Here is a 23,352-nt window from a genome sequence, read left to right as displayed (position 1 = left end):
GTGAAATTAGCGAGAAATCTTGACACTCCAAAGTTGACAGATGCAATTTATAGATCTTTGGCATGGCGTTTTCCACAATTTGTTCTCTTAAAATGCACTGTAAACATTCTAATTATTTCAAAATTTTAATGTTTATTTCCTATGATTTCTCATGGTTTCGGAATGTTTCCTTTCTAAATAGCTTCAAGCATGTTTGAGATCTTACCTCTATTTTCAACATCTTTGTTTTGTGAAAACTTGTGTAGAACTTTCTATGCTGTACTTTCAATGGTGGTATCATCTGATAAATATTTTCTGATTTGTTCGTTCAAGAAAATTAAATACATCCTGTCATCAGTTTGAAGGAAAAATTCCTAAAAACTTATGACATCACAGGGTTCCTTTTTTTCTCATTTTCTCTTCAAATCTCTTTTTTTTTCATAAAATCATAACACCAGTGAGTTTCTATTAGTTTCTTCCTATGGTAGATATCAGCTACAAGAAATATGGCTTTTAGAAACTTGCACCTTGGTTTTGACTGACATGTTGTATATAGAGATCATATCACTTCACATTTTGTTATTTTATGTTACCATACTTTCTAAATATTGCTCTTTGCTATAGAGCAACAGGAACGGTTAATCATTGTCTGTAGTGCTATCATGGATGATATATGCTCGGGCATTTCTCATTCATCTGTTGATATTATTAGTGTTTATCCTACCACTGTCAAACAGTAATTCCTTGTAGAATGTAGAACATGTGTTCCTGGGCTGACTCAAAAGTGGAATATTGTTAATCTGGAACTGTAGTTCACCTTCCTGGAAAGGCTTGAAATACTCTGCGACATTTTCCCCCAAATCATTTAAATGGATAATTGAAAACGGAGTTGTCAGGACTGTCAGAGCTACACTGTAGTATCACAGGTAAACAGGTGACAGACAGCCTTTCATGTAGTGTTGAAACATGGTTGCTGGAATACTCTGAGAAACACATTGAGAGACTGTTGTAGTACCATACACATAAATGAATTCATCAAGTGATACGCCAAGGTTTGACGACATATAGTGACGATGTGACAAAGTATTGTAGTGCTATTCACATAAATCTTAAAGGAAAACATTAAGCCATTCCCAAAGGCTGAACGATATACAGTAACACAATGACACAGTATGCTAGTGCCATACACATTAATCTTTAAGGAAGTCATCAAGCAATACCCCAGGGGTTGAACAAGGTACAATAGAAAGGTGTCACAATTGAATTGCCTGCATACAAAAATCATATGACAACCTATTAGGATGTATATTAAGAAAACTCTGCTGCGAATGTACTACTCCAGAAGGGTTAAGGAACAACTGATTGTTGTATCATCACTGTAGTAAATTTGGTGTAGAATGAAAAATTTGTAGTATCATTGTATGAAGTAATCTTTTGTCCTCTATTTTAATTGTACATAAAGATAATGAAAGTGATTTGTGGTTACTAAAATCCACCGTTAGAGTGAAACGTGACCCCTGAGACCTTTGTCATGCAAGATGTCTCTCTCTCTGTAGGTAAGAGACATATATACCTGAATTACTGTAATTTGTTATTTTCATTTGAATTGGTTTCAAACTAAAGACGTATAAATGGTTGTTGGTTCTTTGGATGAAGATGTAATGTAAAATGATTGAAAAAAAGGATTGTAACTTGTTGCTAAGAGAGATGCTAAACACAACAGATTCTGTATCTGAGGCGGAAAGGAAATGTTCCTGCTGCTCCAGGATTGGGTTGTCTCCCCTTGGCAACTGGTGTCTTACAGTGATACGTGTGGTGCCATACTGCATCCAGATGATGGACGTCACAAGTTCATTTAGACACTTTGGATCACTATGGGGTCATTTCTCTTGAGAACAATTAACCAGAACATGATCAATCAACTATTAATACCAAAAGTTGGGAATATGGGAGGGGTTTACACTTTTATGAAATTGTCCCCAAAAACTGACAGTAAAAATATATGTGCCCCAAAATATTCTTTATCCCCTACTTTACAGTAAACCAAATGTCTCAAAGAAGCTATAAAGATAACTTTTCCAAACATCATTCTGTACCTTACAGTTGATGTTGTATTGTACAATGTTTGATTTATTTATATAACATAATATCAAATTAGTGACCCACATATTCAAACTGACATTGCAACTTGAGTCAACAGAAATTCTAGAGATTTCATCAATTCACAGACACAAACTTCTGAGGCAACAGTAAATAAAATGATCTCCCAATTCACAGACATGACGCAACGTACATTTTGTTAACCGAGTCAATACACAACTTTGGATACAATAGTAAAGAGAATATTTTCTTCTAGTTCAGACACACCTATTCAAACTTAAAAGCAAAAGGAAATATATTACTATTAGTTTTGAGAACATAGTAAAATTATTACTTTTCAAAATGTTAAATCTGTTTGGCTTTCAGATCCAGCACAAAAACATGGTGAGTCGAGGGGGGCATTTGCTTCCCTGTCCCACCATCAATAACACCCCACCCACCCCACCCTGCCTACACACACCCACCACCCTGGTGCTACTTCTTCAAAACTGTTAACACATCCTATGTACTAACACACGACTCCAGCTGCTTGACTGCCGCTGCCGCTGCGCTAACTGTGATGCCCACTCAACATCACAATCTCATCGTGTCATTGCATCATGTTTTCTGCTTCAGATGTACGTGCTTTTCAAAATTAGAATGACGTGGAGAAACGTGAGTAAGTAGATACCAAGATATGATAGCCTGCATGAACCCAGTAGTCACTAGCTAACTTACTGACACATTTGTGAAAGTGGAAGGCCTCCTCACACACCTGGGATACGAATTGAATCAAGAGTCAAGGACATCAACAGAGTCCCCAACTGTGTGTATAGTTTAATATACCCAATCCCAAATTTCACCCCCTCCTGTTTACAGCTAAACCCCACCCTGCAGGAATAAACGACTACCTCCAAACCATGCACAGTAAAGTGAAGTCTTTTGGAGTGTTATGACATAGCTGGGCACTAGGAGGAACCCTGTCACAATAATATACAGGGTTTGTATCCATTTTATGAAAATACTTGTGATTGCCCATCAACTACAGGGCAAGTATGCTTGTGATGAAGCAGTTCGTGGAATTATTCTGGGATGAGCATATCTGCTGTATCTCCATGGCTTGCATTTCAGTTAAGGTACATGATTACCTGCATCCATCCCCATGATTCCGGTGATCTCAGATTATCTGCCCTTGATTTTACATTTCACATTGGCAATGCTTCTAACCAATCATTGAGAATGCTATCTACAAACCAGCCCCTGTAACTGGTTTGTCAGTATCATGATAGCCAGTCCCACCTTTTATGATCACGTTTGTAGGAAATTAAATATAGCAAAACTGACTGACATGCAGAAAGATAAGCTCAAAATATTCTTGGTTTCAGGGTTATACGTGTTTCCTCCCTTTTCTTTATGCCAATGTCTGATTGGTCAGTAATGTGATAATGAAAACCAATGAAGTTCAAGTGTGTGTAATTTGCAATCACATGACCCACAAGAATGGATGGATATGACCTGGAGATAAAGGATGGAAGAACAGTAATGGATCAGACACTATGTGGATGGTATTGCCAGAAGTGTCTATCCTGTTTCATGACACACAATCAGCCTTCAGCTAGGAATACTTACCAATCTCTTCTGCCATGTTACCAAATGTCCATTCACCTGACCACGCCGTTCTGTATGTTGTGTATAGGATGTTACCAAACGTCCACCCACCTGACCACTCCTTTGTGTATGTAGGATGTCACCAAATGTCCACCCATCAGACATGTCCCTTCTGTATGAAGGCTGTCACCAAATGTCCACCCATCAGACATGTCCCTTCTGTATGTAGGATGTCACCAAATGTCCACCCATCAGACGTGTCCCTTCTGTATGTTGTATGTAGGATGCCACCAAAGGTCCATCCACCTGACCACTCCCTTCTGTATCTTCTGGGAGTGTGTGTGGGAGGGTTCAGTCTATCATTGGACGACTAGTTTATTGGTCTGACAAACATGGTTGTCTTCAGGAATGTTGAAATATTGTAGTAACACAAAATGCTTGTCCAAACAACTGAAACCATATCAATGAGTGAGTGAATATGGTTCAGGGCCACAGCCAGCAAACATCCACATTATTATATTATTATGCCTTATTCAGCCCAGAAACTGAGCAATGAACATGGAAAGGTTGCAACCACACACAATAAATAATTCTGATGTGAGAGGAAAGTTCAAACTGGCTCCTACCATGTACATTCCTGCTGCCTGTTCTTGACCACAAAAGTATCCAAGATGACACATCTTAGCCTCCACCTTATACCTTAAGTAGCCACTGTTGCAGTATGTTCCAGACACGATCAGACTGGCCAAGTAGTGACTTGTAACCACTGGCAATTTGTAATGCTGTTTACTGGAAAACTACTTAGGACTAAGAAGTTTTCATAGAATCATTGATCAAGATAAATCACCTAGGACATAAAATTAATCACCTCTCCTTGTAAGCACCATAATAACTGAGGGAGCAGACAAACAAAGAGATGTCGAATTGAACTCACCAGGACTGATGTCTTTTATGAAGTGTTCTATCGACTTTGTGTGTGTACGATGGGCCAGAGGAACCTCAGTGGATGACTGCAACGTTGACATTCATATGGATGAGAACCGCAATTTCAAGCAATTTGGAAACCTGAAATAAATGTGGTCATTAATGATCATTATTTGTATAGCATTAGCAATTATTATTTTTGCTGTACACTTTAAGGACAGAGGTTGTATCGGAATAAGGATGATTCTTCATGAACGTCAGAGGAAATGTCTGAAAACATTCACGTAAAATAGCAACAGTTGCGGATATATATATACATGGAACACACCCCATTATCTAGGTCTAAACAGTACTTGTACACTTAATATATACATTAAGACTTCTCTTGGGTACATTAAGTAATACTCAACAAAGAAAGTTAAGGACCATTCCAATATTCAATATTTAGTATTATATGGATCTTGATATGAAATATTACATACATTAAAACTGAAAATTGAGGTGGTCTTTGATTTTTGTTGTTGAGTATTATATAAATATCTACTGTGTGAAATTGAAGGGACCTAAATATGTTCTTTGAGTTGTCCGAAGTTTTACATAACACAAAATGATGACTAAATAAGGAATATGCAGGGACCAAACTCTTATTTTGAGAACGTAAGTTTATCATATCAAAGTTTGAGGTAATAGTGTTTCACTGACAATATATATATATATATATGTATGTGTGTTATAACAACTTTCACATGAACATCCAGTGTCGCCCTTAGGTTGACGCTGGAGTCGGAACTTGCTGCACCAAAACTCACTGTACAGTGTGATGACAGTGTGTACTCAGACACCAGCATGCAGATGAAGCAAAACTGTCAGGCAATGCCAAATAAGGTCGACTGGAAGATGGATATAGATTCTGTTTATTGGTGACTTAGGAATAACCAGTGTAAAACCTGAAATACATAACACTCAGTGAGATCATCACGTAGCAGGGTGTGTAAAATAACAATTAAAACAACAGCACGACAAGTCCTGTAAAACCACAGCATGACAAGTCCTGTGACAGATATGAATACCACATACATGTACCTCATTACTAAATACAAACTAACTGCAAACTAGTGCTAGTCAATACTACATGCTGACAAAATACTAATTGTTAACTGTTTTGCTTATAACTAAATGCTTACATTGATCCTAATACTTACTTACGTTTGGTCATGTGACACAATCACACAGCCTGGGACACCTGGCAGGTAAAACAAACAAACACTGTGTTATACTTGTGTTGGCATTATTATATACTGTTTAGAAACTTACTGACCTAGTTAAAACAGTTAAGTGACTGCAGCTGTGTGACCATGAGTAATGGCTACTGGTATTCATGCAAGTCTGAGTGGAAGTTGTAGGAACATGGATGTAGGAGACCCAACTTTTGGTTTAACACTTTCTTTTTTTATGACATCTCAGAGCAACTTAAAGCTCTCAATCAGGTGATTACAAAATAAGGTCAAACCAATATCATTTCATGTTTTATGGATATGCCTGCTGTATTTTTTCAAGAATAAGATGAAAATAAAATTCCCACTCAAGAAATAAAATCCTAATGTTTTTATAGGCCAAAAATGTAAACTTACAGGAAAATTTTTATTAGAGTGTTGTTTTGCCCCATATACACTTCATAAATTGCCAAAAGTAAAATACTTTGAGTATTGGAAGGAATATTACTTTGATTGATGATTACAAGTAGATTTTTCTGAGGACAAAAATCTGTAAAACAAGAAATAAGACTGGTCTGGCCTATATGTATCAATTTTCTAGGACATTTTGTGTGTGGAGACAAATATGATGGAAAGACTAAACTCACCATGGACAGAAGTGAAAAAGAGCATGACCTCACATGAAAATTATTGAATAAATTCTGCCCTTCCAGAACATCTCATTAAGAACATCAAAAAATGGAAAAATGTGACAACCGTACTGCTGGTCGCCAACCAAGAATCTCCATACCAACTTCAGCCATAGGAAAAGAGTAAACTACTAGCAATACGTTCTTATCTACTGTGTTCTTGATTGCTGCCTAATTGTTAAAGTCAGCTCAAAACCTGGATGGATGTGTGTGTGTGTGCATGTGCATGCACACATACCCACTATGTATTTACGTGATAATCACCTGACGAAGGGACACAAAGTAGCTCTGAGACTCAGTTAACAAAACTTAAAGAAGTCTTTATTTGTCTTTATTTAGCCATGACACATTAAGGGAAACAACTTTTATTCTTTACACATTTTGGAGCTACTTCGTGCTCTGTTCACCTGAAGAATGAGCAAGAAATATCTCTGAAGCATTGTGTCAAAGATTTTTATAGAGAGTTAATTTAATCTGTAATCATTTTCAGGTAAGTATTAAAAGATTATATATGTGAATACACAAACAGATATCAGTACATGGAAACAATTTGTCTCTCTCTCTCTCTGTATATATACACACACACACACAATGTATGCATGCATGCACACACACAATGTATGCATGCATTCACACACACAATGTATGCATGCATGCACACACAATACATACATACATACATACATACATACATACATACATACATACATACATATTTGGCTGCACAAAAATAATTAAATGTTTCTCAGGCACATTCTTTTCAAAAGGGTGGTAGGCCTTTGTTTCATAATTTTTGCCAGAAAAAAATTGACGAGAGAGGAACACATTCTTATTTTTTTTTTCTCAAACATACAGCTTGGGAAGTTTAGCATGTGTTAATGAGTCGTAGATTCAGTCACACTTGTTCTTACAGATACTGATTCTTATAGTGGACAAAGAGATGATCGGGATGTGGCAGAGTCAAAACTATGTTTTTAAAACGGCAATATAAAATTGTTACGCAGACAAATATAAGTGATGTGCTGATGCACGAGAAACATTTCACTTTATTAATTAGCCTTACATGCCTGTCTATAGAATCTCCATGACCAACCTATACACTCAAGGCTCAGGATACCTGGCATGCAAATGCAAAGAAATCTTCAAAATGAAAGAAGCGCCACACATTGACACTCTGCATACACTTATGATACACTTAACAGAACAACTGACAAAGAATTTGATGAGTGGTTTAGACCAGTTGGTGGAATGATGTAATTTAACTGATGAATATTTTGTTTTCTCATTTTTCAGCAGCCATTCATTGATTGTTTACTATTTCAGCCTTCCATGATTGTACTTCCAGCAGATGAACACTTTTGTCGTCTGCTCTATGCAAGCATGATGGCACCCACATCGCCATAGTTACCAGAAGAGGGCAGGAGGTACAGAGGATGCAGCTGTTGCATGTAATGCACCTGCGTGTATTGCTAAAGTCTCCCACTAGGACTGTAGCGACGGCTTCTAGACATGACTGTATCATGGACACTGTTGTGTAGCAGCATCTTCTCAAGAGCTAGAGTAATGGCATTGTCAGATTGTTGTCGAAATATGTACAATGCCATGTAAGTCATTGTGTCATATTCTTTTTCCTCTTCAAATTTTTTCTCATGGACTTTGATGTAACATTGTTTTCAAGCATCTGGTGTTCAGTGATTGATTGCTTGGATCATGTCCTGTGGGACATAGTGTTGTGAGAAATGTGGGAAAAAGTGTCTGTGGAGATCTTTTGGCAGACACTATGTGTACTGACTTGAACATGGATGCCCTTTTTAGACAGCCTTCAACTACAGGGTACGCTGCAGTGCTGGAGACAGGAAGCTAGCCATTGATGTACAATATTGTGAACACTGTTGAGGGAATATCTCACGTATACCACATACAGTACATATATATCACTATCCCATGATACTCAGCCCAGCTAGAGATGAATCGCATCACCTTCTCCGTTGTGGGAGCTGGACTAATCCTGCCTTGAAACACTGGACTTATGCAGTACGAACTGCGTCAGCCATGGTGAATGTTACTTTACACCACTGGAATGAAAATCTGTATGATTGAAACTTAATTTTCAATCTGTTCTTTGTGTGAAATATCTACAGCCTTTTAGTGTGTAGTGGTGATTAGATTCTTATCTTTGCCTTTGTTTTCTAACAGTTGCCTCAAATGAGTAATCCACAAGGGGCATGAACAAGATGGCTGCCAAATGTGATATTTATCTGTTCTGCTGGAAGTGAGTGCTTAGAGGTACATATCAACGAAATTGTGTCATGCAGATAGCAGAAAGAACCTTCAGGATTGCATACATCCATCAGATTCAGGAGATGTTTAACTCAAGACTATCATGTTGCAGGAATTCTACAGGATGGTGAAAAACACACTGGCCCTGGTAGCCTCAAACTAGTTATTTTCAAGACCATTCATGAACTGTTTAATGATATCAGCATTAATTACTTATGAAGTGTTTGCAGTGGGTTGTCAAATTATTTCAAAAAAGAAAAACTCTTTGTGACATACGGTAAACACTGCGTTTGTCATGTAGTAAAACTTACTAGTTGGACAAAATGGAAGATATTGTGACAGATTGGTGACAAATCGGGTACTCTTATCTTTGAGAGTTTTACTGGAACTGAGTAACACAGTGAGACATCTGCAGTTGTCGGGGATATAGCTGGGTGTTTACAATGACAGTCTTTTCTAAATGTAGGCATTTCTTGAGGTTGGTAACAACAGTCATGAAGTTAATGACTGACACCAGACTACAAGTTTGAAGGAACCTGTTGGATAGTTTTAAAAATTTCTTGCAGATTTCCAGAATTGTTCCGATGAAAACACATCACAAAATAAAATCAGAGTCAAACTTCGGCAGTTTTCAAAATCCATTAAGATGAGAGTATGGTATCATATGTTCCAACAGTCATTCCAAACTGTGATGAATAAAAAAATTCGTGGAAGAATTATTCCCTACAATTGTTGGGGAAAGATTAAAAATGTAAAACTTTTCACATATGGACAGGTGTCACATGTAGTTGTAAACTATTCATTCAATAAAGTCATCAGTACCCAGTTCTACAAAACAGTCTTAATGCTAAGATAATTTCCCATTCTTTGCATTGACCTATGAGAGTCGTGGGTTAAAGGTGATCATAACTCCTATATGTTAACATAAACCTATGGTAGTCATTGTTTCAAGATTATTGTGACTCCCATGCTTTTCACAGACTTATGACAGTTGTAGCTCTAAGATGATCGCAATTCCCATGCTTTAACATAGCCCTACAACAGTCGTAGGTTTGAGATGATCGTAACTCCCATACTTTAGCATAGCCCTACAACAGTCGTAGGTTTAAGATGATCGTAACTCCCATACTTTAACATAGCCCTACAACAGTCGTAGGTCTAAGATCATTGTAACTCCCATGCTTTAACATAGCCCTACAACAGTCATAGTGCTAAGATGATCGTAACTCCCATAGTTGAACTAAAGCTTACAACAGTCATAGCTGTTAGATGATTTTAATTTCCATGCTTTAAAACAAAAACTTACAACATTTGTAGCGATAACATTGCTTTGTGGAACTGGAGGCAGGATAATGGTTTGTAGAAACTTGGTCATTCCATCCCATCAAGCCCTCCAAAGACACTATGCATTACTGTTTCCAAGGAGCACATTGAATAGAAGCACAAGTCAGTGTACAGAGAACCAAGTCGGACCACTTTCCTTTTAATGGGGCTCTTTGAGCACGGTTTTTCAATGTTTTTCACTTTTCTCCAAACTCAGTGGGAGTTGCCAGAGAGTTTCTATATTTTGTTCCTGTTTTATGCATGCTTCAAAAGAGTGCTTGTCAACACAATATGGCCTCACATCATCTGAGTGATGATGTACTAGTATTTGTAAAGACAAAAGCTTATCTTCTGCCATAAGGAAGTGGATGGGATAAAATACTACCAATATTGTCATTAGTGCAGAATGTTTACCAGTTTTACTTTAGCAGGTATATGGAGGTACACCTGTGGAGCACACCTGTGGTGACACACCTGTGGATATACACCTGTGGAGATACACCTGTGCAGGCCTTGTTCTTCTTGGTGCGAGTCTGAAGTGACATACAGTTCATTTCATTCATTATTATTTATAATGTTAACAGGAACATTACTCTTGTTTAAGTGTGCTTGTTCATACTTGTTTGTATCTTTTGAATTTCTATTTTAGCAAGACTTAAATTGTGTTATATTGTGTTTTAGCAGTACGTAAGCCAAAATATAGAAGAAGCGTATCCTAAGAGAGTGTAGCATAGGCACGTACAGAGTGCGTATGTCATATAGGTTCAAAGAGCCCCTGAGTTTCTAAGACTTACACTAGATGGTTTTTAGCCCATTTAACAGTTTTACTGGAGGTATTAAAATGCACTTTGTCCATCCATGCACATTTTTCTTATCTGGAGCTGAACTGAAATTAGTGGTACTGCTCTTTTCTGGAGCAGAACGCTGTTCATAAAGAGTATTATGCTGTTGCAGGGGATATTGATGACTTTGTCTTCTTGTTAACCATTCTAAAAGAAAGGGTCTTGCTGACTGTGATGACTCGACGCCTTTACAAATCTATTTGGTTTACAGATCCTCTGACCAAAAATGGTGAGAAGAAAACGAAAAGATAAAAGATTAATTACATATTTTTAATATATGAATGACTAAATAAACATATATTAAATGATATATATATATATTTCAAGAAGGAATCACTTCTGCAATGGTTTATGTGACACTAGGCATTGTCATGTCAGAATCATTTAAGACATTTACATTGTTCTCTACCAACTGATATGTTCAGAGAGCAGAACACCAACGAAAATAAGGCCTAACCAAAGAGATATGATGTTTCTCTCCATCAGATGACAGAGTAGTGATTTCAGTAGATTTGTCTTTAGGCAATCAGTTTCTTAAGTAGTGTGACAAGCCTGTGATGACAAGGTATCTTCTATCTTCAGTGCAGAGTGGTGTTGGGTTTCAGAACGGACGTAGCTACGTACAAGCTACAAGTTCTCCATGTACATAATGTATATTGTTATTCATACAGCGCCATGACGGTTTCTTCCTTTGTAAGGCATTAGGTGCATTTGTTGATCTCTTTATCTTGTTGCATTTACCTTTTCATTGATTTCCCAGAAATAAATCCTTCAAACTCTGAGATTGTCTGTTCTTCCTTTGAAACATTTTCCAGGAGCCGTTACTAATAAATGTCACATGCAAGTAGTGTTTTATACAAAATGAAACAGCTTTCCAGGGATATACAGCCCTTCTTGGAGACAAGCTTAGACTGTCCCATCCTATTAAAACAAAGAACATCATAGGGATACAAGTGTAAGTTGTTGCAGATCTGTTCTAACCAGGAGACAAGCATGGGTTGTTGCTGTTCTGTGACAGTCTAGCAAGGAATATAATGGGGAGACATGCATAAGCTGGTGCAGTTCTGCTCAACCAGGACGAACATTGTGAGACAAGCGTAAGTTGTTGCCATTCTGTTCTAACCAGGAACATCAAAGGGAGACAAGAATAAACAGTATTTCTGTTCTAACTTACATATGCAAGAAGAGCAGAAGGTTGGTGGTTGGATCCAGTGATCATCAGTCATGTCAGTAACACAGAATCTTCCAGAACAGAAGGTTGGTGGTTGGATCCAGTGATCATCAGTCATGTCAGTAACACAGAATCTTCCAGAACAGAAGGTTGGTGGTTGGATCCAGTGATCATCAGTCATTTCAGTAACACAGAATCTTCCAGAACAGAAGGTTGGTGGTTGGATCCAGTGATCATCAGTCATGTCAGTAACACAGAATCTTCCAGAACAGAAGGTTGGTGGTTGGATCCAGTGATCATCAGTCATGTCAGTAACACAGAATCTTCCAGAACAGAAGGTTGGTGGTTGGATCCAGTGATCATCAGTCATGTCAGTAACACAGAATCTTCCAGAACAGAAGGTTGGTGGTTGGATCCAGTGATCATCAGTCATGTCAGTAACACAGAATCTTCCAGAACAGAAGGTTGGTGGTTGGATCCAGTGATCATCAGTCATGTCAGTAACACAGAATCTTCCAGAACAGAAGGTTGGTGGTTGGATCCAGTGATCATCAATCATGTCAGTAACACAGAATCTTCCAGAACAGAAGGTTGGTGGTTGGATCCAGTGATCATCAGTCATGTCAGTAACACAGAATCTTCCAGAACAGAAGGTTGGTGGTTGGATCCAGTGATCATCAGTCATGTCAGTAACACAGAATCTTCCAGAACAGAAGGTTGGTGGTTGGATCCAGTGATCATCAGTCATGTCAGTAACACAGAATCTTCCAGAACAGAAGGTTGGTGGTTGGATCCAGTGATCATCAGTCATGTCAGTAACACAGAATCTTCCAGAACAGAAGGTTGGTGGTTGGATCCAGTAGTCGTATCCAGGATGTTGTGGACAGTGAATCCATCAGTGACTTGGAGCATGTTTTTGTAAAGGTATTTTCAGTCCTGTAAATACTTCACTCATCCAGCATATCAACCAAACACAGAGAAATTTATGTTTCAAGATATGTTTATTCAAGACACTTTTCAGTGATAATGTTCCAGATAAACATTGCCCTGGAATATTGTTATAGAGAACATATACAATATTTGACATATGCAGCATGTTGGCCATGTTGTAGGAGTGTATATCAAAACCCTAACACAAAGACAAAAAGAAATGGTACACAAGCAGGATCACTGACACAAGACTAATATCCCACTGTTCTCTCAAATGCAATTTATAACATTGTATAATTTAGCATAAATTGTACCAATGTAATGGTTCTAAGGGACAGATATTCTGAATACAGACCAGGGTATGTATCATAACAAATTGAATAATACCCTGCATAACTGAAGATGCAAAAGATACGAGTACATGAGGGTGTGAGAGATTGTGTGAGTGTTGCACAGTATTCAGTTATGTCAGGTCAGTGTGAGAGGACAGCCTAAGTAATGTAGGCCCAAAACATTCACCACTTTGGAGAAAACAAGCCTTTTTAGGATGTTGACAAAGCTTGGAAAATAATTAGGGTAAACCAGAGTCTGAACTCTGATTCTGTCAGAGCGAATGGACACAACTCTGCACAGCGAATCTTGGAAGATAGTGTGAGAACTATACAGTGTATGCCTGATACTTTTTAAATATGCTTCCACACAATGATGGATCATTTTCAGTCATGTTGATCTATCTGCATACAACACAAACTAGTGTTACAACACAAACTAGTGTTACAACACAAACTAGTGTGAGTTTTTACGAGTATGACCATGAGTTACCTTTACTGTTTGTTTTTTTTCAATATTCCGGCAATGTCACGGTGAGTGACCCAAGAAATGGCCATCACACACTGTACCCTTGTGGGGAATTGAATGTCTTTGGCATGACAAGCCAAAACCATAAGCACTAGACTACCCCACCACCCCATAGTGCTAAGAAACATGGCGCTATCCTGTTTTAACACCGTTGATTTTATTGTAACAAACTGATTACTTCCCGTACATCAAAAATATTTTCTCTTCAAGTTTGTAAAAGTCAGAAGAAATATTCAGCTCATGACCTCATGATTAAACACAATGGTTGGACAACAAAGAGATTGATTATTTCTGTGACTAACTAAACTGGTTTGTTCAAGAAGGAACTGTAAAAGCAGATAACATGGCCATGCATGATTCTTTGAGTGAGTGATGACCTCCCTGATTGAGTTGGGTTTTATGCAGTGTTTAGCAATATTTCATCAATATCAGGGGACACTGGAAATGAGCTTCATGTATTGTACCCATGTGGGGAATCAAACCCAGGCCTTTGGTGTGATGAATAAACAATTTAGTCACAAGGGCCCTCAAGGGCTCGCATGATTCTTTAAATGCGAACAAGATATCTTGGCACTCTTTCAGAAATTATCGATATGTACAGTGGAAGCTGTCTACACCAACACTCATCGGGACTGAAGAAATAATCAGGTTCAGACAACATGATGGATTATAGAGCTGCTTTTAAATTTACATGCAACGGACGGGACTGAGATTTAATGCTGGAGTTGACAACTTGCCGGATTGGTCAGATACCGGTTTTGACAGCTTCCACTGTACTTAATTTACACATGATTCAGGCAAACTTTCTTTCCTAATATTGTTGTGAAGAAAGTTATACAAGGGTAAATATCATCACTACTGATGACTGCTGAAGTAGCCACATCGAGTTTGCATGCACTTAATACACCAAACGCAGTATCTGGACAAAAATGTGATCTGATAGGCACAGAATATGGACATGTGTTCTCCATTAAATAATAACCCTAATGAGTCCAGCTCACATTGCTTACCTGGAATAAAAATTCTGAGAACTTTTTTTTAAAGTTTGAAAAAATATTTCTGATATGTCTTATTTATTCCACATATTTCCACAACCAACTTTTATCCTTCAAATGAAAGTTGACATCAAGCCGGTATCTGTACAGCTCTCTCATGTCACCAACAGTTGGTCACGAACCAAGGCCCTAATCCTCTGACTCAAGAAGATGAGTTCAAGAATCACATACACAACTCTCTGGGATTCAAACTCGACTTCTCAGTTGTTCCCGACTCAAGAGGATGTCAGAATGGTCCGATCATCCTCAGTCCTGGATACATCATGGAAAAAACAAGACATACCAAGGAGTTCAACACTAGGTAATGGTCTGTACTGTACAGTCTGTGACCTTGTTGTATTGCCTATACTTGATATATCTGAGATCGGAAATAAAATTCTTAACTTATGAGGCCTGTTTTATTGTGAAATCCGATTACAATGACATTTTTTGTGAAAAAGTTATTATTTTAACTTTGATCGTATTTCAGTGAAAGCCATTAGACGAACGGAGTCGATTAATATTCACCAAAGGAGAGAACTCCATTGTATCGCGTAAACAATAAAATCCATTCTGCAGGAGATAAATATAGCTCATGACATCACTTCTGCTACATTTTTGGCAACAATGATATACAGATGATGTAGTTCAGATGAAGTGGGAAGGGTCATGTATGAAATGTAAATATTTCATTATGTATTTCATGGATGGGGGTCAGACAGATTACAGATTTTAATGTTAATCATTCTGCTGAATAATGCTTACGGAGATTCAATACAACCTGTCAGTTTCACAAAAGTAAACAAATCACTGACGGTAGACTGTTGATTTACATACAAAATCACCTCTAAAAGACGTGTCTAGGGTACAAAATGTAAGTGATGGAGACAGCCATTTTCCATTTCATAAAATACAATGGAGTGAATAAAGAGAGGAATCATTGTAAAGGCAAATCTGGTATAGGAATAATCAGTGGATTGTATAACAAATGTACACAACTTTGCACAGACAATTCAAGGAATACAAAACCATAATGCCAGTGAACATGAAACTTAATTGTGCAAATATGTTGAGAGAAACAAATAAAGGAACACAGGAAAATTAAAGTGTTCCTTTCATATTTTCCAGTTTTCATCCCCAGCTTTGAATGACACTGTGGGGGGGGAAATCTCTGAATAACTGAACACTATCATGGAATGGTGTTTCCATATTTGTTTCCCTCGGTATATCTATCCTTCCTAGTTTAGAGCTTCCTGTGCTTCCTGACACAAGTGCTGATTAAAACTTTGTTAACTTTTCAATTTCCATTATGTTTTTGGCCCCATTTCACAATAATCACGAATTTCAAAGTCTAGAGTTGAGTACATCTTTAGAATGGCACTAGAGTTCCTTGATAATAGCTTTGACATTTCCGATAACATGATTCAGGTTATTGTGAATGCAGTAGTGCATGAGAGATTCTGCTGCCTTCAAGGCATCCCCTCTTGACCTTAGGATTGGCCTCTCTGATGTACTGGCATCCTCTGAACTGTCTTCACTCTTGATGTCAGGAGTCTTGGAGTACTGACCATTTTGTGGGTCTCTCGAGCTTTCAGTAGATGACACTGGGTAAGTTTCACCCCGTTTTGCACGTCGAGATGATGCATACAGACTTCGAGCTAAAGGGGAGATTACTTCCAGTGGAAATGTGACTGAAGGATCTGTCAGTTCATTTTCATTACCATCAGATTCTTCCTCCATGTCAGAAGCATCACTTTCATTGTCACTAGAATCCTCAGTGCGGTCGACCATTGGGGCACTTCCAGTACTTTGTGAGGCATCTTCATTCTGGAAAGGTACATCACTGTTTGCACAACAAGAAGACTGATCACTGGCATCTGGGACGTGAGGGACAATTCCAAACCTATCATCATTACTACCTCCTCCTATGTAGTAGCTCAAAGGTTTCCTTGCAAAACTCTCTATTGCTCTTTTAATTAAATTGTCATAAACGTCACCATCATCGATTGATGGGATGTCTGGGCAATAACCAACATCAAACCCGCAGTCAAAGAAGGCTCTAGCAACGACTCTGGCATCAATATCTTTCACAGCCTGGCTAAGCCACAAGCATGCATCCAAGACCGTCACATAACTAAGCACTTTGGAAATACCTTCATTGACGTTGGCCATCTGTGTCAGAAGGGCAGACAGCATACGTTTCTGGTAGTTGCGCTTAAATGCATCCACAACGCCATGACACAATGGCTGGAGCCGGATGGAGTAAGTAGGAGGACATACCATTTGAACATTCTCAAGAATGATCTCAGTAGCATCTGGAGGTGTCCGGTCCACAAACAGTACGATCTTCCTTCCTTGTTCTCCCATCCTCTGATCAAGAGACACAACCCACTCAGTGAAGAACTCAACCGTTGACCATGTACTTGTGTTCCATCTCCAGGTAACAGGAACATCTGATGGTATATCTCCCTCAGTCTTTTCCTGCTTTCCGATCACAACAGGTGTTTCAAATTCTCCTAGGATATTGCAACACATGACTACGGACACATTCTGACTCTGGAACCGCTTTTTGATCTGATACTGAGCTGCATCTACAACCTGCTCTGGCATACTGGTGAAAAATAAAACAGTCTCACTTACACTGAACACATCCTTTGCCTCATATTCCCTTGTGTACTCTGGAAGCTTATCCCTCCAAGACAAAATATCCTTTTCATCACAAATCACAAGATTCTTCTGTTCATTGGTAACAATATTATTTCTTCTCCTGAAGCTGTCTAACCAGCCATTAGACGCCTTAAAGTCATCTCTGCCCAACTGTTTAGCAATCTCCCTTGCTTTCGCCTGCACCAGAACTCCAGTGAGTTGACTTTCGCCCCGAGTGTGAGCTTCTTGGAACCATTGCCATGTCAGTCTATTCACGTCATCATTCTCTGCTCTGTGGTTCAAACGTTTCATGCCCCCTTTCCCTGTTCTGCTATACGTGTCCACAATTTCATCCTTCCTTCTCAGGATGGAGTGAACTTGTGATTTTCCAACCCCAAACATTGTTGCTAATTGTCTTTGGCTCTTCCCTTCACTCTGGAAGATGAGTTGAACCTTTTCCTCAATAGTCAAGTCTTTTCTTTTACAAACCTTCTCTTTCTTTCTCTTTTTGGGCTTCACTTTTTCACTTGCACTATCATCCATCAGTTCTAAAGGGTATATGCTTCCCAGTGGAATGTTTTCTGGAGGATCATAAACAAATCCCTGACCTGTTGAAAACTTAATATTATGTCTTTTTCTAAAAGTATCCAACCAACCATTTGAAGCTTTAAAGTCATCTCTCCCTAGCTGGTTGGCAAATTCTTTAGCCTTAGCTTGCAGCATGGGACCTGAAATTTGGACAGATTTCATCTTGGCTATCTCTTTGAACCAATGCCATGTCAACTGATTAATTTCATCACTCTCTGCTCTGCTGTGTAATCTCTTCCTGTTTGTATTCCCAAGTCTTTCATATGCTTCCAAGATCTCATTCTTCCTCTTTAGAGTGGAATACACTTGAGAACGACCAACTCCAAACATTTTGGACAGTTCTCGTTCCGGCTTGCCTGCACTATGCTGCTGTAGCAGTTCCACCTTTTCCAGTAGGTTCAACTCACATCGCTTGAATTTCTTCCCAGAGGCAGGCGTTCTGCTCTTTTTTGGTGTAGCTGAGTCAGCATCTTTAGCAGGACCTTCCCCAGGTGTATTTGGTTCAGTTGTGACACTCTTGTTGGCAGTTTCAACATTCTTAGCAGAATTGTCTTCTGATGCATCAGACTGGACAGCTTCATCATCATCATCTCCTTGACCAGAAGCAAAGCTTCCATCTTCACCCCAGGTTTCGTTGCCACTGACAACTTGGGAAGGCCAGGGTGTCAAACCAGTGGTGTCTTTAACATACATGCCCTGCTTGGAATTGAACCCAATGTTGTTTCTCTTACAGAAGCTATGCAGCCATCCATTGGAAGCCCGGAACTCTGTACGACCCAATTCAAGGGCAAACTCCTTGGCCTTTTCTTGAACAACTGGACCAGAAAGAGATGTATCACCCTTTTTATATTCACTCATAAACCAGTCCAGAGTAAGACTGTTAATTTCGTCCTTGTCTGCTCGCAAGCGAAGCCTTTTTCTTTCAAGGTGGCCTCCCTGTTCATACATGTTCATAATTTCTCTTTTTCGTTTTAGAATGAGATTGACCTGAGATTTGCCGACACCAAATATTTCTGCAAGTGCTCTCTGGCTTTTACCTTTGCTGTGGTGAATCAGATCAACTTTCTCTTGCAAGGTGAGTTCAATTCTTCGGCCTCTGTCCTTTGATGAAGGGAGAACAGGAATTGAGAGGAATGATTCAAGTTGGTTTGATGGAGAAAAGCTTGAGGTACTGAGAGCTGGCACTGACAAAGCAGATGGCATGTTGTACACAGATGGCTGAGAAATGGCAGTATTTGAGGCATCATCCTTTGACATACTGCTAATAGTTTCATAGATCTGTTGAGGTGATGTGAATCCAGTTTTAGACACAAGTGACTGAATGTGAGACAAGTAGGAGAGATCTAGATCAGAATTAGTTTCCACCTCTCCACTTGTGGGTGGAATGCCTGCCTTTGCTATTGCTGCCTGTACCTGTGACTCCATCTTTAACAGATGCTGTGGATCGGTGTATGAGATCGGTTTCTGGCCTTGAGTTGATGTTACAAGGCCAAGAGTGTTGATGAATTCTGATGTTGGATATTGTGTAACAGGCGGACAAGGCGGGGGTGGAGGTGTTTGGGAAGAAGCTAAAGTGAGAGAGGGTGATGCTCTTTGTGACAATGACACAGCTACAGCAGACAAAAACCTCAGGTCAGACTCATCAGATTCCATTCAGCAGCAAGTAAGTAACAGTCAAGGCGGGAACTATGGGGTACACATGCCAGCATCAAGCTTCACTTTCTACACTTGGTTGTCATGTTCCGCCATACTTTAGAAATGGTCTAGGTTGGTTTTATGGGACACACATTCTACATCTGGTAGTTTGGTTCACACTTTGGAAATGGTCCAGGTCATAGGGTATACATCACTGTGAGCATCAAGTTGTACCACAAAACTCAGTCGTCTTGTTCATGGACACATCCCAGTTAGGGGCCTGGAGCTTTCCTTGTGGAAACCCTGGAACATGGAAACAATGATTCATAATAATGCAGGGTTAAAAGTTTATCATACTGAAAGGTCATAACTCCAAACTGTTATTAATAACCTATTAATGACATGTTACTCATTTTGTGTACAATGCATGCTTTAAAAACATAAAAAGTTATGTTGAGAGAGGTGCACATAACTCTTGTCTTGTCAAATAAGTTTGAAACTAGCATCTAATGACAGTTCTTCTGTTTATAGGGGTGGGAGGGTAGTCTAATAGTTAAAGCGTTCACTTGTCACATTGAAGAACCAGGTTCGATTCCTGTCACGTTGAAGAACCAGGTTCGATTCCTCACATGGGTACAATGTGTGAAGCCTCCTTCTGGTGTAGCCTGCTCTGATATTGCTGGAATATTGCTTAAAAAACATAAAACAGAACTCACTCACTCTTCTATTTATATACGTTATGTTTCAACAACCACTGGTAGGTAAAGCATCAGTAAGTTCATAGCAACGCCACTGTCCCTCTACCTGTCCACTGCTTCATCTTTGTCTAGCCATTGTTTGTCTTTAGATACATATATATGTCTACATCTCAACTGTCAGCAATCTGGTGTTCTGCCTGCACTTGTATTTACAGCAAGACAAAACTGCTTGTTTCATCACAGTAGAGTTGGAATCACAGCTTGACGTATTTCCCTGTTAGGATTTGTAAATTTTGCGTTTTATAACCTATTCTTTAAACCTAAACTGAAGACATAAATTTTTAAGAAAACACACAGTGTCTAACTTTTCATTCTTAAGTTGTTCGGAGAGTGCTACTGAGCTGGAAGTTTTGCTATATAAATGTTTTAATAATGATGATGATGATGATGATGATGATGATGATGACGACGATGACGACGATGACGAACTTAAGAACTTTGCACACAAATTATTTTTCATCATAATTTGGAGAATTGTTTCCACATCACCGTATACACCCTTCTTGCCAATCCACCTATCTACCTCCTGTGGGTACACTGTCTCTCTGGGGCAAGGGAGGTAACAAACCACACAGCCACTATGATGAGTAAGAGAGTTTAGTTCTGTGTTACACTCAGTAATATTCCTGCCATATAGCAGCAGTCTGTAAATAATTGAATCTGTAGCAATTTGATCCAGTGATCAAACACCATGAGAATTGAACTACACATTTGAGATATGATGACATGTGTCAACCAAGTCAGCGAGCCTGACCACCTGATCCTATTTGTTCCCTCTTACGACAAGTATGGTTTACTGATGATCAATTCTGAACCAGATCTTTACGGGTCCTTTAATGATGAAATTCGTTGGAATTGCTGAGTCATGTTGAGACCTATGTACAGTACAATCAAATCGAATTTGACATCATACTGTGCAGATTTCGGTTGATTACAGGACTTGCTACACATGTAAACTGTCAACTGCTCACTGACAGGTACTTTGAAAATCTTTTGATGCTTACAATTGATTTAATTTCTTTCTGGTTACCTTTCCGAAGTTTTAGTCAAAAGGGCTAAAGAACTAAAGAACCAAAATTGAACAAGTCAAAAGGGCTTAAGAAAAGACAAAAAGGCCAAAATTGAAAAAGTCAACAAAAGGGCAAGCGGAAAGTTAAAAGGGCCAGTTGAAGTTGTTTGAATAAGTAATATCAGTTGTTTGAACCTACGTATACATATAGTAGTGAAAATAATGAAAAAGTACATGTAGTTTTAATATTCAAAGTAATAATGGGTTCTCACAAGAATAATCTGTATACAGGGAGACAAGAATGTGATTGCCAATCTAAAAAGAATATTCATTACATCTGTATTTCTTTAAGAATTTTGGAGAAGAACCTATAGTAAAATGGTGCACCATTCGCCATGTCTGTCACGTTTATGTGGGGTGTACCCATTATAATCATGTGACTATTTGATTAAACAATGCTAGATGTTAAAATTATTCTTTCATGATAAAATGGTTGTTTTGTCTTTGAAGATTTAGACATAACTTACAGTCACCTACTAGGTTTTTTTTAAACATAATACGTGCAAAGATACATAGAAAAACTCCAAGCTAAAGATTATATTGCCATTTCTTACAAATTTGATGTCTGGAATTAACATAACAGGTATTTGGGTAGGTTAGTGTAATAGGGGGTGGGTACCCAGGTAGAAAGGTTGACCCATCCCAGCCCTAATCTCAACACATGGTACATGGGTACGAGTGTTTAACTTGTTTTCTTTCTAGAAGTGCTTGAAGCACCAACTTAAAAAATGTAACTTTAAAACAATTTCCTAACTTGCTTAAACCATAAACATGTAAAACAAAGCATTTTACTTCAGACATAACTGTTGAATCACAGTTTTCTTCTTTCAGCAAATGAGCCCTGATCGAAAACTGGTCTAACGAATCAAGAGGAAGAAAAGTGCCAGTCCTGATCGAAATCGGTAATTGGGAACAAGAAGCCTTGTTTTATCCACACCCACTGCTCATGCTAGCAGAAACGATCGTTGAACCCCAAAGAACCGTGTGCTTGCATCAGTGTTTCACTACAGCTTTAAACACAGCAAATAATATATTCAAATGCACCTAGCTAACCATTGCATACATTAGCACGAAAGGGAAGTCGACATTTTCTCCATTCTACGTGACCTGTCGAAAACAGCGAACCTGCCGAAAGCAAACTGAGAAATAACCTCGACATTCTGGACGATTAATGATTACCAACCGTTACAGTATGTACTAATGAATCTTACTGATGACACCTGGCATGTGAACACTCACCAAATTGAAAACAATCGTTACTTTTTCCCAGGGCTTTGTTTTCAGGAACACATATAAGACCCAAGGGACATAACTCTTCATAATTAATATTCCACCGGAAAATGAGTACAGCAATAGACATTTGAGATCGAATCCCGGTATTTTATGTTTGTTTTTCTTCAGATACACCATTATCATTTGGGCAAAATTGACATTGATTATGCTAAATTATACATTTAAATATTTAAAATCGAGATCATATATCAAAATAGGGATAACTGCTACTAAGTTAATGCAGTTTATTTTCTTTACTTTTTATGTTTCCTACATTATCTGTTTTGGGGGGGCTTCTAATGTAAGTGGCATTTGGGGGAAATGTATAGGTGCTTCATAGGGTCTGTGAAATAAAACTTTCATTGGGTACAATGTGTGAAGCCCATTTCTGGTGTCCCTTACTGTGATATTGCGCGAATATTCACTCACTCACTCAGCAAAGCCAGCCAGCCA

At 38.6% G+C, this 23,352-nt stretch overlaps 2 protein-coding genes across 9 annotated transcripts in view; one reads left to right on the top strand and one right to left on the bottom strand.

Annotated features, from left to right (window-relative positions):
* The window catches only part of LOC137267857 (voltage-gated potassium channel subunit beta-2-like), a 138,313-nt gene extending 126,596 nt beyond the window's left edge, over positions 1 to 11,717 (top strand). For 5 of the 8 annotated variants that reach the window (XM_067802292.1, XM_067802293.1, XM_067802287.1 and 2 more), the window contains one exon: positions 7,817 to 11,717. Coding sequence is in view for 4 of the 8 variants with exons in the window: in XM_067802293.1 (XP_067658394.1) it covers positions 7,817 to 7,826 (10 nt within the window). In the remaining 4 variants the exon portion in view is untranslated. Of the gene's footprint in view, positions 1 to 2,694; positions 2,738 to 7,816 lie in introns of those variants that run through there. The other 3 variants (XM_067802290.1, XM_067802289.1, XM_067802288.1) reach the window with 3 other exon arrangements.
* A 4,327-nt stretch (positions 11,718 to 16,044) lies between these two features.
* On the bottom strand, positions 16,045 to 22,945 carry LOC137268443 (uncharacterized). The gene is made up of 2 exons (XM_067803010.1): positions 22,867 to 22,945; positions 16,045 to 20,103 (listed from the first exon to the last, which is right to left on the bottom strand). Exon 2 carries the CDS (start codon positions 19,816 to 19,818, stop codon positions 16,312 to 16,314), a length of 3,507 nt encoding a protein of 1,168 aa, XP_067659111.1. The 5' UTR covers positions 19,819 to 20,103; positions 22,867 to 22,945; the 3' UTR covers positions 16,045 to 16,311.
* Positions 22,946 to 23,352: the final 407 nt, after the last annotated feature.

This window comes from Haliotis asinina, chromosome 16 (assembly GCF_037392515.1).
Source record: "Haliotis asinina isolate JCU_RB_2024 chromosome 16, JCU_Hal_asi_v2, whole genome shotgun sequence".
In the NCBI taxonomy this organism is placed as follows: domain Eukaryota; kingdom Metazoa; phylum Mollusca; class Gastropoda; order Lepetellida; family Haliotidae; genus Haliotis; species Haliotis asinina.
The sequence above is the reverse complement of the archived record's forward strand: the minus strand, read 5'-3'. Positions and strand labels throughout refer to the sequence as shown.

Excerpts from the sequence above, each read along its gene's own strand:
- LOC137268443 (XM_067803010.1), bottom strand. The coding sequence starts at position 19,818 with ATGGAATCTGATGAGTCTGACCTGAGGTTTTTGTCTGCTGTAGCTGTG.